The sequence below is a fragment of the Mustela putorius genome, unplaced genomic scaffold, assembly GCF_011764305.1.
Source record: "Mustela putorius furo isolate JIRA1106 unplaced genomic scaffold, ASM1176430v1.1 tig00000596_pilon_pilon_pilon, whole genome shotgun sequence".
Classification (NCBI taxonomy): domain Eukaryota; kingdom Metazoa; phylum Chordata; class Mammalia; order Carnivora; family Mustelidae; genus Mustela; species Mustela putorius.
Window position 1 is genome coordinate 9,075,595 of NW_025421428.1, and position 17,470 is coordinate 9,093,064.

The following is a 17,470-nucleotide window of genomic DNA, read 5'->3' on the forward strand; positions in this document are numbered from 1 at the left end:
CTAGACTTTTACAAAATGGAATCACATAATTTGTAGTATTTTGTGTCTGGTTTCTATAACTTAGCAGAGTGCTTTTAAGATGCATCTGTGCTGCGTGGCCCAGCGGTTCATTTCCTTTAATTGCTGAGTAGCGTTCCATTGGACATTTGGGCGAGTTCCAGTTAAGGGCTATCATCACTAAAGCTGCCGTAAACACCTGCTACAAGTCTATATGTGGAACGGAACTACCAGGTCCTGTAGTAAGTTCACCCTTAACTACACTGTAAGAGCCTGCCAAATGGTTTTCCAAAATGGCTGTAACCATTCTGCTTTCCCATCGCCGGCGCACAAGAGTTCCGGGGGCTCCACATTCTCAAAAACACTTGGTAGCCTCTGTGAGGAATGAAACCATTTGTACATTTTCATTTTTTGAAAGTTGTTTCCTAGTCTCTGATTTCCTCTGGAACCAATTAATCGGGTTATGGTCCTTCTATGCAGCTGGTTTATCTCACGTATCTGGGGAACTCTGGTTGTCCATATTTAGGAATGAAGAACTAGGGGGTTTTAATTACCCCCCCTAGTTCATATACAGTGGCTGGTATATGCCCCCTACCTCTGAACCTGTTCTCAATTCTGTTATGGTTTTTGTTCCCTTTACACATCTTCACTGTCATTTCAGTGGGAACTAGAGGAAGAGAAAGGGGGAAATGTGTGAGTTTGGTCCACCAGCTTGAAATGGAAGCTCTCAGCATTCTTTTAACAATTTGTTTGCCACGGGAGTCCTAGTGTGTGGCAAAGAGCAGGTGGTTAAATATTGGTGAAATTCAACAGAGAGGATTCTGTTGTATAAATATGTCAGAACTTAACCTCACATTGTTCCATATTCAGACTGTTTCTGGTTTTCTGCTTATTGATAATTCTGCTACTGCATCTAGAGTTAGGGCGATGAGAGATGGAGCAGAGGAGACTTGAGAGATGGAGGTGACAGATGAGCAAATGTGAGGAGAGAGGTGGTAGAGACGGGAATGATGCTGACAGACGGAGACAGAACATAGAGACGGAGGTGACGTGGAAGAGACGGACGTGAGCTGGGCAGAGATGGAGATGATGCTGATGACTGACGGAAGTAGAGAGGGTTAAAACTTGTGGGCAAGGAAGACATTGTGGCTTCAGTTCTACCTTGGGCTCTTTCCTCCATACCCCAGGGTCCAGGAGCCAGTGCAGCATAGTGGTGAAGAGCAGTTCAAATTCTGTTAGTTCAAATTCTGGTTATACTACTCAGGGCCTGCATGACCTGGACAAGCCACTTAACTTCTCAAAACCTCAGTTTATTCACCTGTAAAGTGGGCATAATGACACTATCTCTCTCATGAGGTTGTTGTGAAGATGAACGGAGAGATGTAAAGCACCCAGAACTAAGGATGGCACAGAGTGCCTCAAAGGGACATGGGAAATCTTTACACATTTTTCTCTTCCTATTCTATTTCCAATCCTGAGTCCTCGGCAACTCCTACTCAGCCATCTTCGATTGCTACCAGCATCCACTTATAGGTACTGATGACTGTGGATACACAGAGATTCCACACAGAAAACTGTGTGGATACACAGTCTTCAGGACTTCCTGGGGGCTGGGGGAGGGAGCCTCCTCATCAGACCAGAAGATGCCACAGGGACCAGAGCCAGCCCTAGCTAACAGTCTTCAATCTGCCCCAGAAGCCTGGCACAGGACCACGGAAGGCAGATGGAACATCCCCAAAGGACAGGTGCAGCTGCAGAAGCTGTGCTTTACCCCTCCCAAGGTGAAAATCTGCACCGCGCCCCGCAACACCCCATGTCCCATCCCTCTGCCCCCAGAACTTCCAGGAGAATTTTAGCTTCTGCATTCTTAAGGCAATGAAGAACGCCACCCAGTGGCCATAGGCAGAATTGCACCTATTGGAGAGTGAAGCACTCGGCTACCCCCCAGTGGCCCTGGTTGGGATTCCAACACCAAGGAAAACCACTACTGCCCACTGGCCATTATAGGGTTCCTGTCTGCTAGGCCTTGTGGCCATGAGCAGAACAGCACCAACTGCAGGGGGCTCGGAGCCAAGAAAGGCCGGCAGTCTCTGGAAGCCGTAAAAGGTAAGAAACAAAATCCTTCCCTAGAGTCTCCAGAAGAAACATAGCCCTCCCCGCACCTTGATTTTAGCCCAAGGAGATCCATCTCAGATTTCTGGCCCCCCAAGTAGTAACCCCCAAATTGCAGCAGTCTAAGGTAGAGAAAAGCTTATCTGAGAGATCTGTGGGTGTGGCTTGTCTAATGCAGTGAATCCCAACAACATTCATTTAAGGCCCACGAGATAATTCTACTGGCAAAAAAAACACTACCAGCTGTGGCTGAAAAGGACCCGCAGGACAAAATGAAAAGAGCCCTTAGGATCCCCAAACTCTTTTCTGTTTCCCAGGTAAAACATTCCCATCTTTTAATGTCAAAATGCCTCAAAACTGAATTCGTGATCAGAAAACTGTTGGCAATTTTCAACAGGCAAGGGGGGAACACGTCATCGGTGCTCTGAGGAAGCCCATTGAAATATCCTCTGGCACAGCACAGAAGCCTCCAAGGGACAGAATACTTAGGAATCGCCTGTGGAGCAGTGCTGATGGAACACTATTAACACGATTCGGGGCTTCTGCCCCTGAAATTACTGAAGAAGCTCCCTCCTGCTGATAAGATTTTTATATTCCGAGAGTTCCAAGGCCGCAGCCTGTGGCTACCTGTTCATACAGAGGGGCCCTCCCTCCTTTCCTCTACTCTTCCCAAACTTTCCAAAGGGTGGAGGACCCTTGAAGGTGGTTAGGGTTAGGCCCTGAGCTGAAGGTTGCGTTTAAGAGAGGACCCGCAGGGGTTGCCTGGGTGGCTCAGTCCGTTAGGTCTGCCTTCAGCTCAGATCATGATCCCAGGATCCCGGGATCCCCGGATGGAGACCCATATGGGACTCCCTGCACCGCGTAAAGCCAGCTCCTCCCTCTGCCTGCTGCTACCCGTGCTTGTGCTCGCTTTCTGTGTCCAAAAAAAAAAAAAATCAATAGAGGGAGAGAACCCCCACAACCCACTGTCCAGGGAATGCCCAACTACGGAGGAAAAACGAGCAGAAGTCAAACCACCAGCTCCACTATAGGGCTGCGCCTGCGCTAAAAGTGATCCTTAGAGGCCAAGTTGCTTCCCACTTCAGAGCCCCACCCCCCCCCACCGTGGGATTCCGGTAGACATGAATGGGATGTGGACAAAGCTTGATAAATAAGAGATTCGAAAAATAAAAAATAAAAAAGAGAGAGATTCGAGAGCAAGTACAGGCGGAGCCTCTCTGGGAAGTACGGTCTACACGGTGCAGAGACCACAAATCTGGCAAAGAAAGTGAATGAGGTTTTGGCCAGGTGCGCATGTCAGAGACTTCTGGGAAATGGAGTCCGGCGGGGCGGGGAGGTCCGTACGCATGACCGGAAGTGGCGCTATTCGAGCGCGTCCTCTTTGGCACGGGAGCTGGGCCTGGGTTTTGGTAGTGGCTGCGACCGGGGTTTCCGAGCCACCCAGCTCTCCCGTAGCGTTCTGGAGTAGCCGGCAGCGGGTTTTCCCACGCGGCGTTCTGCTTGAAACCGAGTCGGTGGTTGCGCCACGGGCTCCCGAGCCGCGAAGCCTGGCTGCCGCTGGAAAAACTGAGAGACCCGGCTGGACGGGCTCAACCCCAGCTTCCAGAGCCCAACCTCGCGGGCTCAGACCTCGCCTCTGACGGGAGAGACCGGAGAGAAGAGTCCAGCCCAGGAGCAGTCAGAGCAGGACTGCAGCGCGCGGCTGGGGCTCAGAGAACTGCTGAGAGGCGGTGGCACGAGGTGTGACCCAAATGCTGGAGGAAGGAGGTGAGAGAGCGGTTTGCAGGAGATCCGCCTGTTCCAGCCTGCCCACTAATACAGCTCGTGACCGGGACCAGAACTCCTCGGTTATCCTTTCCACAAGTAGTGAGAAAGGGAACACAGGCAGGGGGAGTGGGAGAGGGAGAAGCAGGCTTCCCACCAAGCAGGGAGCCCGATGCAGGACTGAATCCCAGGACCCTGGGATCATGACCTGAGCTGAAGGCAGACGCTTAATGACTGAGCCACCCAGCCGCGTCACGCACAAGTTTTTGTGTGGATGTGTTTTCATTTCTCTTGTTCATGTTCCCAGGAGAAGAACTGCTGGGTCATAAGGTACCTCTGTTTAACTTTCTGAGGACCTGCCACGGTTTTCCCCGGTGACTGCACCATTTCACAATCCCAGTAGCAATGTATGAGGGTTCTCATGTCTCTACATCCTCATCAACATTTGTTGTTTTCCATCTTTTTTTTTTTTTTAAGATTTTTTTTTAAATTTATTTATTGGAGAGAGAGAGCACAAGCAGGGTGAGGAGCAGAGGGAGAGGGAGAAGCAGGCCCCCACTGAGCAGGGAGCCCAGTGCCAGGCTCCATCACAGGACCCTGAGTTCACTACCAGAGCCAAGACAGTTAACCAACTGAGTTACCCAGGTGCCCCATGTGCAAGGTTTTGATAGTGTGAATGAATTCTCCAACTTCTTTTTCTTTTTCCAGTTTGTTTGGCTCTTCTGGGTCACTTGCATTTCTAGATGAATTTTAGGATCTCCTTAATTTCCATTAAAAATTCAAACAGATTTTGATAGGGATCACATTGACTACATTGACATTGTAGATTACTTTGGTGAGTTTTGCCATCCCAACATTATTATCCTCCAACACATGAATCCATGCTATGTCTTTCCGTTTATTTATGTCTTCTGTAATTTCTACAGTGTTTGGTAGCTTTCAGTGTACGTGTCTAGCATTTCCTTTGTTAAATTTATTCCTAAGTGTTTTATTCTTTTAATGCTCTTGCAAATGGAATTTTTTTTAAATCCTACTTTTGGATTGCTCATTGCTAGTGTATAGAAATTGGTTGGAGAAAATGTCTCTTCACATCCTTTGCCTAATTTTAACTGGGTTGTCTTTTTATTATGTATCTATCCTGTCTCTCACAATTTTGCTGAACTTAGCTGTGATAGGGCTTTGTTTTGTGTGTGTGGATTCCTTAGGGTTCTTTCCTACTTTTTATTTATATGTATATTTTTATAGAAGGGCTATTTTATTTTTTAAGTAGGTTCCACACCCAGTGTGAAGCCTGAACTCATGACCCTGAGATCAAGAGTCACATGCTCTGCCAACTGAGCCAGCCAGGTGCCCCTCGTTAGGATTTTCCATATACAAAAAAAATTTTTTGTATTTTTCCATATACAAAAAAAAAATTTCCATATACAAAATCATATTTACAAATATTGGTAATTGTACTTCCTCCTTTCCAATCTGGATGACTTTTTCGCTACTTCCTAATTTCCCTGGCTAGAACCTTCAGTATCATACTGAATAGAAGTGGTGAGAGAGATAACCTTGTCTTGTTCCTGATCTTAGGTCTTCCACTATTAAGTATGATGTAAATCTGGCTTTTCCATAGTGGTCTTTTATCAGGTTGAGGGTGTTCTCTTCCTAGTTTATTGAATGTATCTTATCAGGAAAGGGTAACAAATTTTACAGAATGGCCTTGTTGGTATTTATTGAAATGGTCCATGTGGGGGCGCCTGGGTGGCTCACTGGGTTAAGCCGCTGCCTTCTGTTCGGGTCATGATCTCAGGGTTCTGGGATCGAGTCCCGCATCGGGCTCTCTGCTCAGCAGGGAGCCTGCTTCTCTCTCTCTCTCTCTCTCTCTCTGCCAGCCTCTCTACCTACCTGTGATCTCTCTGTCAAATAAATAAATAAAATCTTAAAAAAAAAAAAAAAAAAAGAAATGGTCCGTGTGGAGTCTTCTCCTTTTCATTACCTTGGTATATTATGCAGATTGATTTTCATCTGATGAACTGATCTTGTGTTCCTTCCTTGGTCATTACCTCTGTTGATTTTGGCAAATATCTTAAATCTCCAGAACCCCTGTCTCCCCGCGAACTCGGCAGGTGGTAATATTTGTGCGTCCTTACTGTGGACTGACATGCTAGGCATTGAGCCAGCTGCTTTTTCTGCAGTTTTCTTTCATCTTCCAGCAACTTTATAAGGGATTATCATTCCCATTTACAGATGAGAAAATCGAGACCTAGAAAGGTTGTATGATTTGCACATTGGTAAATGGGGGACCTGTGTTACTTGAGAGTCTGTTGCTTTAATGACTCCCTGTGTCTGAGTGAATTGATGGGATTCAGTGGTAGGAAGGGTAATGGAGAAATCGGTCTGCAGATGCAGCCCGGGTCCCCTACAGCCTGCAGTGTCCCCTTCTTCAGAGTGGAAATGTGAGACTCTTTGGCTTGCTGAGCTGTAACTTTGAAGCCTCATTGATTTCTCTCCCTTCCTGCAGAGCTGCCTTCTCCAGACTCTGCCCTTCCCGGAGACGAAAGCACAGGAGATGAAGGAATGGCTGCTGGCCTCCTCGCCGTTGGGGCCCATGTAAGTTGGAAATTGACTCTGAGAGGCAGCCTCTTTGGTTTCTGTACTTATTTTTTAATCTTAAAGGGTTTTTTTATTCCTGTTTTTTAATTATAAGAGGACTTCATGTTTATTGTAGAAAACTCGAAAAACATAGAGAGCATAACCCAAAAACTCACCCGTATTAACCCACAGAGAGGAAACACTTAATATTTTCATTTGTCTTTTCAGTCCTTTTCTACCTTTTCTTTTCTTTTTTGTTTTGTTTTTTTGTTTGTTTTGTTTTTTAAGAGCCTATTTTTAAGTCATCTCTACACCCAGTGCAGGGCTTGAACTCACAACCCTGAGATCAAGAGTCTCAGGCTTCACCGGCTGAGCCAGCCAGGTGCCCCCATATTCTTCCTTTTCTACGTTCCCAAAACAGGTTTGTCCTGCTTTTAACCTTCTTTTTATCTCCACTTCGAAGAATGTGATTAATCCTTCTTCCTCTCATTGAAAGTATTCTACGGAACCATTTCTAGTATATTCCTTTCGTAGTCCTTTTGCCAGGATAGGAACTGTCTTCTCTCCTTTTTTTCCTGACTAGTCTAGGTATTGGTCTGTTTCTTTTCCTTTATAGAAAGTCTGCTCTTGGATTTTTCTCATCGATTCTCTTAGTAACAAATTTTTTTTCTTAGTTTTTTGCTTTCATCTTTGTCAAATTTATTTTAAAGTTTGATGCTTTAACCTCTTGAGTTAATTTCTAATATATTCTTCCTTTCTTGATTATGTTGAAAATGTCTGGCTGTGGATCTTTTTTTCTTATACATTTCCAAATCGTCACTTTGGTTCCTCTGTCTGCCCATTCAGCTGGTTTGTGCTCCATGGGGATAGTGTCTTTTGTCAACTCAGAACAGCCAGGTATAGGGTAATTGCAGAATGCAGGGTTTGCTGCTCTATTAGCTCAACCTTACTAATTAAATTGCTGAGTTCTTCCATACCTTTATTTTGTCGTTTATTTTGTGTTAACCCTGCTACTGAGTTATTTTAACATCTCGTAGCTGTAGTATTTTAAACTTCTTTTTGTACTTCCTACAGTGTTTTCTTTATTAGTTACATACTGTTGTTACATAGTCCATGACACTTAAATCTTAGGATGGATTTTACTTTCTTGACTATTATAAAGTGACCCAAATGTTTTAAATATTTGATGGTTTTCAAAGAAGACGCTCTTTGTCCTATTGTATGGCATTTCTTGGTATGAAGGATGGATTGTAAGACCAGGTAAATTACAGGTCATGATTTGGAAAGTGATGCTGGCTTCAAATAAGGCAGTGATGGGGCCGTGGAGAGAAATGTGTGAACTCTAGTGACACTGTGGAGGAAAGCTAAGACACAGGGATTTAGGGGGAGCTGCAGGAAAGGGGAACATCACACCCAGGTTTTTGGTGTGGCCCATGAGATAAGTGGAGGTACCATCACTTGCTCTGAAAACAGACATGAGGCTTTTTCCACCTCTATGCCTTTGCTTGTGGTGTCTCCCCTGCCTTGGGTAACCTTCTCTTTCTTTGTCTGAAAACATTTTTTTTTTTAATATTTTATTTATTTATTTGACAGACAGAGAGAGAGAGCTATCACAAGTAGGCAGAGAGGCAGGCGGGGGGTGGGGGGAAGCAGGCTCCCTGCTGAGCAGAGAGCCCGATGTGGGGCTCGATCCCAGGACCCTGAGATCATGACCTGAGCCGAAGGCAGAGGCTTAACCCACTGAGCCACCCAGGTGCCCCTGAAAACATTTCTCCTTCAAGACCACCTCCTCTCTGTGGTCTTCCTCTGTCCTTCATGCAGGATTCCTTCTCTGTTATCCTGGCATCTGGTCTATCTGTCTTTCTGCCATGTTACTATAGGTGGTCACATACACGTCGGGCTCTACTGTACGATATCCAAGTTCATGGGAACATACATTAAACACTCCGAAAAGTTTAGCTTTCACATTTCTTCCTGCTTTCTCATTGCATAAACTTAACAAAACTAATTTTGTTTTGTCTACACTAGCTTGTTTCATTCCTGAGCATCCGTTAGTTTCTGCCTAGTTCCTTCCTTTTTTTTTTTTTTTTAAAGATTTTTTATTTATTTATGTGACACAGAGAGAGATCACAAGTAGGCAGAGAGGCAGGCAGAGACAGAGAGGGGGAAGCAGGCTCTCCCCCAAGCAGAGAGCCCGATGCAGGTCTCGATCCCAGGACCCTGAGATTATGACCCGAGCTGAAGGCAGAGGCTTTAACCCACTGAGCCATCCAGGTGCCCCTTCCTTCTTTTCTATAGATACAGCTGTGTATGTACTCTATCCATTTTTATATAAAGTCTGTCAGTTATAAACATGGAAAGAGACTGTATTTGATTTATTTTTGTGTGTTGGTATTCAGTATAGTGTTAGGCTCATACAAAGTGATCATTAAATGCTTTTCTCTCCCATCCTGAAGCCAGTGGGCGAGAAGGAATGTGTGTGTCGTTTCAGGGCTCCACAGCCTTCAGCAGCGTGACTGTAGCTTTTACCCAAGATGGGTGGAGGCACTTGGTCCCTGCTCCGAGGGGGACTCCAAGGTTCAAGGAGGGGTTACCAGAAAACGCCAGGAATCTGGTCCTGCTGGGTAAGGAAGCCATTTGAAATGTAGAGCCTACTCAGTTCTGAGTATCTGTGGCACTTGCCAGTGTTGACTGATCCCGAGTCGCTCGGACACATTGTGGGGATTGTGTTTATCCTCCTGGCTCCCTAGTGAAAGGTCTCTGCATTCAGTCTTGAGAAACCCCTGACACTGCAGCTCCCTGTTTTCTTATTTCCCAGGAGGAGTAGGGTGACCTTCAGGCCAGTTCCTCCATATTCAGTAAGTCCCTGTTTTTTCTAAGTAACTTGCTTTGGGGGCTTAACTCCCTGACTTGGACCCCTTCTTGGCATCTCATCTGTCTTAATTACTGTTGTGTCCCCCAGCGCCCAGAACCAAGCGGAATGCTCAGTAAATATTTGCTGAATGAATGAAATAAATGACCTAACTGGTGGGTTTCCATGTCCCTGAGTTCCAGGGTTGGGGGGGGGTTATTTATATGTAATCTAAATCTCTAACGCCTGTTTTTCCCCTGGAGCAGGACTTCCAGTTTCCCAGCCCAGCGTGAACTCCGAGTTGGACCAGAGGGAAGACGGGCCGCGGGCGCCGCAGGGAGGAGGCCTGAGGAGCGCCTGCCCCGGTAAGTGACCAGCTCTGGAGCCCGGGAGTCTCCACAGCAGAAGCCCTTGAAGAACACATTAGAGCATTTGATGATTTTAACAGTGCTGTGAGGTAGATACTGGTACCCCCACTTTACAGATGAGGAAGTTAAAGCTGAAAGAGGCTGACTTGCTGGTTCAGAGCCTCACGCTAGAAAGCGGCATGGCTGGGCTTCGAAGTAAGTTCTGTCTGATTCCAAAGCTCACTTTGCCTCTTCCTGGCAAAGTTCCCCTGGGCTGGGAGATGTTTGGGACCAGAGGTGGTGTTGCTGGCCTCTGGGGGAATGAGAGTCATCTTTGCTGGCCTAGCACATTCTCTGCTTGGGGTTCACCTCACTGAGGCTCTCGGGTGCCCACCTTTACCCATCCATCCAGCGGTGACACCTACTGCTACTCCCCTGTCTAGCCCTTAATTGGATGCCTTCTCATCCCCTATGTGAGACCCTCCTAGAATTTCCTAAAGGGCTAATAGCGAGCACCTCAGAAAAAACAACAGGGAAGCCGTAGCTGCTGCGTTTCTCTCCTGCTGCTCATCGCAGGCTGCTCACCCCACCCCCGCCTTCGTGCTTCAGCCCCTGTGGACGTGTGACCTCTGGCCAGGCCTCAGGAGCTTCTCGCTGGGGCTCCAGCCACCTCTGATATTTTTAAACTTAAAGCATCAGAGGTGTGAATGAACTTAAGAACCTTATGGTAACAAAGCTTTAAATTTGTTTAAAAATACAGCCTAATGCTTTATATCTTCATTTCTGATTATTATTACTACAAGGCCATGAAAAATGCCTCTGGCAGATTTTCTGCACAGTTGGTCAGAACTCTCTCCTTCCCATCTAACGATCTACTTTCTAAACAGCCTGTCACACGTTACCTCAGCCCTTTTGTTACCCAGGAACCACTTGGACTTGCTGAAATCCTTTTGCAGGAGCCTCAGTGGTCCCACTCCTTCCCCCTCAAGGCCCTCTGGTGCCCAGCACTATTTCTGCCGTGCGGGGCCTTTTACCTTGGGCGGAACGCCCTGTGGAGAACTCGTGGTGTTATGTGCATAGGGCAGTGGCTGCATTTTTCCGGAAAAAGGTTTCATCACAGCCTCAGAGAGTTTCAGGATCCTAAAAAGGTCAGATCAGCACATTATTAGGAACAACGTGGGAAGGGGTGTTAGCACCAACAGTCCCTGCTCTGCGGTATTCGAGTGTTGGTGTGGACGCAGGTTTGGATGTAGACCTGTGGAAGAGGCTTTCTGGTCCTGGCTTGCTACTTCTATTGCACAGACTCAGAGTAAACCACTAAGTTATGTGGTCGCTTCTGTCTCTGTCTTAAAAATGTAGGTAACAAAATCTTATTTTATGAAGTAATATACATGAAAAAAGTTATGAGCTATGGAGAGCTGTATTAGCTGTATGATTGTGAAGTGATTTGAGAAAAGTTTCAGTCTGGCTGTTGGAGTAACTAACACCCTGCTTCGGTGGGGTCCCAGCTCTGCTCTGAGATTCACAGAGCAGCCTGGGCGTTGCTCGGCCACCGTGGGCTGCTTTCAGAGCCCTCCGGTGCCGCATCCCACCCGCGCCCCGATGGCAGACCCTGGTCTTTAAAGTACTTTCACCTCACTGGTTGCTTTAGGAACTTCTGTTGTGGCTCTTAACACTCGCCCAGGCCCAGCTGGTCAGTTTGCCTTTTTCACATTGAATTTATTACTCATTCAGTCAACAAATACGCAGTAAGCGTTTGGTAAATCCTGGCATTGGTTTAGCTACTGAAGGTCAGCAGAGAACAAGACATAGTCCCTGCCTACCTCCTGTGATGTGCGGAACGTAAACAAAATGAATGAACAAAATTACTGATGCAGCGTCAGACAGGGAGGTGTGCTCTGAAGGAAGGCAGGATAAGGGCATAGGGATGGGGAGTACGAAGGTGCGAGCGGGACTGCAGATGGTGGTGGGGCCATTGTCAGTCCGCGGCTAGGAAAGACCACTTGGAGGAGGGGACATTGGGACTGAGGTCTAAAGGAAGAGCCATGTGAGTGTCTGGGAGAGGGACATTCCGGGATACGGCAGGTGCTCAGGCGCTGCGTTGGGAATGAGCTTGACTTGTATTAGGATCGGAAGACCCTAGGACTCCGTAAGCGGGGAAGAGTGGTAGGCAGGGACCAGATTATTCTGGGCTTTGGAGGTCGTGTAATTTGTTCAGATTTTATTCACATGGTAAGATAAAAGTCCTTGAGGGTTTTGAGCAGAGAGGGGACCATACTTGATTTGTGTTTAAAAATAGCATATGGAGGGTGCCTGGGTGGCTCAGTGAGTTAAGGCCTCTGCCTTCGGCTCAGGTCATGATCTCAGGGTCCTGGGATCAAGCCCCACATCGGGCTCTCTGCTCAGCGGGGAGCCTGCTTCCCCCTCCCCCCACCTGCCTCTCTGCCTACTTGTGATTTCTGTCAAATAAATAAAATCTTTAAAGAAAAAATTAGCATATGGAGAATAAGACTTCCAGGGTCCAAGAGTAGGAGCAGGGAGGTCAGCTGGGAGTCTGTGGCAGACTCCCCAGGGAGAGAGAGTGGTGGCTGGTGGCAGAACATTGTAGGTGTTGAAGCCGGTAGGACTTGCCAGTAAACTGGAAGTGCGGCGTAGGGGCATTAAGGATGACCCTGGCCTGAGCAAAACCATGAGCAAGAAGACTCGAAGGAGACACTGGCTGGGAAGGGGAAGCCAGCGGTTCTGTTTTGGGCACGTTTGGTGTGGACGTTGTCAGTCTCCTGCAGGAGCCAGGTGGAGAGGTGAGGCGGGCTGAGGTCGGACAGTTTGTGAGCAAAACGCAGTTTCCTGAATTGCCCCCACCGCTGCTTTTCTTGGCACTTTTCTTCCTTCCAGCTTTTCTCAGACAGATGGTCAAGTTCTCAGAGCTGTCAAAGCCAGACATGATCCAGACACTGAATTACTTGGAGACGCCCTGAACCCAAAATGGGGACTGCTGTGCTCATGGTGGATTGGGCGTTAGTACACAATCCACTAATTAGTTAGTGCACTAATTGGGCGTTAGTGCACTCTGGAGGGAAACCGTTTCAGAAGGCTTACAAGGAAAAAGCCTAAGATAATAACAGGCACTCATATGACATTTAACTATCCCTCAGGTCCCTTATGTGTTTTAACTCATTTAATTCTCACAGTAATTTTGTGAGAGCTACGTTTACAGATCATACCTCCAAGAAATGGGTTAATAATTTGCCCACAATCACATAGCTAGTAAGAGGTGGCGTCAGGATTTAAACCCAAGCTATCTGGGTCAAGATTCCATATAGAAATTCAAGTAAAGGTCACCCAGAACTAACCTTTCTTTCCTCTGAGAAATAAGGTAGAAACTGAAAGAATCGTCAGGAAAATTAACCCTTGAGAACAGAAACTCCGTAGCCCTCCCTGAAACTCCACCCTCTTATGAGCAAGTACCAGGGCCAGAGACAGCAGTGCGTGGGGCCGTACGCTTCTGTTTCCAAATACCCTACATTACACTCACATTTTAAAGTTTTCTCTTAAAATGAGGGAGATCCCAGAAAGGGTTAAGAATCATTAACTCTTCCTTTAAAAAATACCTATTTTCTGATTATAAAAGCAATATTATTTATTCTATTTAAAATGACTTTTTTTTAGTAAAATAGGTTAATTTGAGATTTGGAACAGGATAAAAAAATCAGGGTCCCTGTCATCCCTTCCATCTTCCTCATATAACAAATTGCAGTGATAATTTTTTGTTTTCTAAAGTTTTCTTTTTTAAGTAATTCCTCCCTGCCCTCCATGTGAGGCTCAAACTCATGACCCTGAGATCAAGAGTCACAAGCTCTAGCGACTGAGCCAGCCAGGTGCCCCCTAAGGGGGAGGCTCAAACCAGAGCTTGTACATTCTTCTAAAGTAGAAATAACAGTGTCTAAGTTTACATGTTTCTTTTTTTCATGTAACGGTAGTTTTTTTTTTTTAATCACTTCATGTTCTCTGAAAGGTTTTTTATAACTTTTATTATAATATTGACATTGGAAAACATTAGAAAATACAGATAAGCATTGAAGAAAATAAAAATTGCCCCAGGTGCCAAAACCCAAAGACAACACCGCTTACACTCATATGGTGTATCTTTGCAGTGTTTTCTCAGTAAATACCTTTCTGCAGTAGGAACTATAGTTGCCTATTTCAAACATGGCCTCTGATTGCTAAATAGGGTCCCTGTATTGGCTCTACTGTGGTCATTCCTTCATTAAACATTTATTTGCGTGTTTGCTTTTCTTTGGCAAATAATGCTGTGAGCACTTCTGTCAGCATAGCTTTGTGTAATTTTTCAGTGCTTCCTTAGGACAGATTCTTACAGGTGCAGTTCTTGTGTCAGCATTTTAAAGACTCGTTGACACATGCCACCAGATGGCTCTGCAGAAAGGTGGTCACACCAGTGTGTAAGATCTCATGATGTTGCATTCCTACCGACACTAGAATTTTGGAATGTAGCCGATTTGATAGGTGAAAGAATTCATCTTGCTGGCATTGGCCATCAGCTTTTTCAAGTGAATTATTTAAACCTGGTAAGCAGATTGCCCAAATCCAGACCAAGAATTGTGAGACTAAGAAGACAAGTAGAGACTGTCCAGTGGTTGCCAAAGTGGAGGAAAGGGTCAGAAATGTGGAAGGGAACATTGCATCTGAGAGAGATTGGGGTAAACTTCTGCATCCCTGGCAGGTCAGAAAAGGGAGTCAGGCATGCTGACGTACCTGAAGAGCCATCGTGGTCAGTATTGCGGGTGAGAGGGAGGCAGCATCAGGCCTGTGCGCACAGAAGTTCGACCAAACCCCATCAGCCTTTTGTCTTTCGATATTACCTTTTCTTCCACCGAAGGGGGGCAAAATGCTTTTCTAACTATTTTTCAGACTGGAAGATTATGTCTGAATCACCACCCGAGCATGACATTTCTGAAGATTCATTCCAAGACCCAAGTATAGAGCTGCCTCCTGGGGAGTCAGATCACAGGAACGGTGACCTGGGGAAGAGCTTCAACCTGAGACCAGTCCTTTCTCCACAACAGAGAGTTCCCACGGAAGTGAGACCCCGGAAATGGGAAGCACATCCAAAGAGCTTCAGGAAGAATTCCCCTATAATTAAGCCCCACCGAGCAAAACCATATACTTGTAGCGAATGTGGCAAATCCTTCAGTTACTGTTCCTCCCTTTCTCAGCACCAGAAGAGCCACACTGGGGAGAAACCCTACGAATGCAACGAGTGTGGGAAGGCTTTCAGTCAGAGCTCATCTCTTATTCAGCACCAGAGGATTCACACTGGAGAGAAACCCTACAAATGCAGCGAATGCGGGAGAGCCTTCAGCCAGAACGCAAACCTCACGAAGCATCAGCGAACTCATACTGGAGAAAAGCCCTACAAATGTAGTGAGTGTGAAAAAGCCTTTAGTGACTGTTCAGCCCTTGTTCAGCATCAGAGAATTCACACCGGGGAGAAGCCCTACGAGTGCAGCGACTGCGGGAAGGCCTTCCGTCACAGTGCGAACCTCACAAACCACCAGAGGACCCACACGGGGGAGAAGCCGTACAAGTGCCGGGAGTGTGGGAAGGCCTTCAGTTACTGTGCCGCCTTTATTCAGCATCAGAGAATCCACACTGGGGAGAAGCCATATAAATGTGGGGCATGTGGGAAGGCCTTCAGCCAGAGTGCAAACCTCACAAACCATCAAAGGACTCACACAGGAGAGAAGCCCTACAAGTGCGGCGAGTGTGGGAAGGCTTTCAGCCAAAGCACCAATCTCATCATCCACCAGAAGACCCACACTGGGGAGAAGCCATATAAATGTAACGAGTGTGGGAAGTTTTTCAGTGAGAGCTCAGCCCTTATCCGACATCATATAATTCACACGGGAGAAAAACCCTACGAGTGCAATGCGTGTGGGAAGGCGTTTAACCAGAGCTCGTCCCTTAGTCAGCATCAGAGGATTCACACTGGTGTGAAGCCCTATGAGTGTAGGGAGTGTGGCAAGGCCTTCCGGTGTAGCTCCGCCTTCATTAGACACCAGAGACTCCACGCTGGGGAGTAACCACAGAGAGGACCAAAGTGGGTTGGGACCTGGCAGGAAATGCAGGTGGTCTGAAAACCTGTGGAGACCCGGGACCTTAGTCTGTAGCTCAGAGCCACATGCAAAAGCACCTTTAATAAATAGCCCCAATCTTCCATGTCGCAGGTGGACGGTCTCAGGAGCTCTTCTTTCTCAACTCTTCATAAGCATCAACAACCCATCAAATTATACTGGAGACTTACCTTCACTCAGTGAGCCAAGCTGCTTTTTGTGTAGCAAGCACTGCAGGAACCTTGATTTATAAAGATTAAGGTGTCAGTGAGTGAAAGACTTGGTTCCGTTTTATTTTAAAGACATTTGAGAGACTGTAAGAGTATAGGAGCAGAGGGAGAATCAGACTCCCCACTGAGCAGGGAGCCAGTTGTGGGGCTCCATCCCAGGACTCCAGAATCCCCCAAAGCTGAAGGTAGACACAACCAACTGAGCCACCCAGGTGCCCTGACTTGGTTTCTTCTTAAAGGCCAGGTGTTTGGGGGATGGTTAGTTCTTGAATGAGGGCTGTTAAAAAAACCAACACTAGATAGGAATGAAGTTTCCATAATGGGGCCAAAGAGGATGGGGGGGTAATTCAAGTGAGGAAAAATTGGACATGCTACAGTCTCATCAACAGTGGGGGCAGGGTATCTACTCTTTAAAGCTCTATATAGGAAAATCTAGACACTGCTAGGCCCAATCTCTATGTTCAAGTGTTTGCTGCTGTTAAAGAAAACATCCAAAAGGGAAGAACAGGCTGAGCATGTCCAGAGGAAGCCAGTGAAATCCCTCAGCAGAGTATATCCCTAAGGGGCCAGAAGGACAACCTGATGTCCACTGTCCTTCCCTCATGGGCCAGTGGGTCATTCACTTATCTTCCTGAATAAGTTTAATTTTGGAGCAAGATTTTCACTGTTGGGGAGTTTCTTTCTCCCCTGCTGGGTCTCACCTCTGGCATACCATCCTCAGAGCCAACACGACCTCATCTCCAAAGTAAAGCCTTGTGGTTTGGGGTTAGGTGACCCTTTGACTTCAGATTCAGCTTTCACCACCCAAGGCCTCTAGCTTTGATTTCTTGGTCACTTGGCACAGGTCCTAGGCAGTTATCCTTCCCTCACTGACCTGAGTTCTCAGGTAATCCTTCCCACTAGTTCTCCAACCCTGCCTGGGGGCAGGGGGTACACCCACCTACTTTAAAGGTCTATTGACAAAATTATGTAAACAAGAATGACTCATGCCAAGGAAGCTAAGTTCTTGGGTTATCCCAAGCCACCCCCCCTTAGGCTGGTATCCAGAAGCTCCTCTGAGCTCCTCAGATACAGCTCACCCCAGTATACAGATACCTTGGTTCATCCTTCCACATTCACCTCACTTCAAAGTAAAAAAGAATCACGAGAGGCTAATGAGAGACTTGGGAAAGGCAAAAACATGCCACTAGAAAATGACCTTTAAGGACTTAAGACAAAGGTCAGATTCCTTGGTTTCCCATCAGTGCTTCCGAAGCCTGGCTGTACACCGGAACAGATAGTGAACACTTGCCTGCGTGGAGGGCCGTGGGCCCCTAGCCCCCTCAAGATTTAAACAGGTCTGGCACAGATTCCTTGCCATGTATTCGTGCTGAAGTGCAAGTCGTCTTTTTGGCCAAGAATTTTATTCTTACGAAGAGTTCTATGCATATATGTGGCCTACAAGAAAAGCACTGAGAC

General features: G+C 46.6%; 1 protein-coding gene across 1 annotated transcript; it reads left to right on the forward strand.

Annotated features, from left to right (window-relative positions):
* The first annotated feature begins 3,484 nt into the window (after positions 1–3,484).
* Positions 3,485–15,898, forward strand: ZNF79 (zinc finger protein 79). Its single transcript, XM_004757270.3, has 5 exons — positions 3,485–3,876; positions 6,383–6,471; positions 8,945–9,077; positions 9,571–9,669; positions 14,581–15,898. Exons 1-5 carry the CDS (start codon positions 3,861–3,863, stop codon positions 15,750–15,752), a joined length of 1,509 nt encoding a protein of 502 aa, XP_004757327.1. The 5' UTR covers positions 3,485–3,860; the 3' UTR covers positions 15,753–15,898.
* The last annotated feature ends 1,572 nt before the right edge of the window (positions 15,899–17,470 follow it).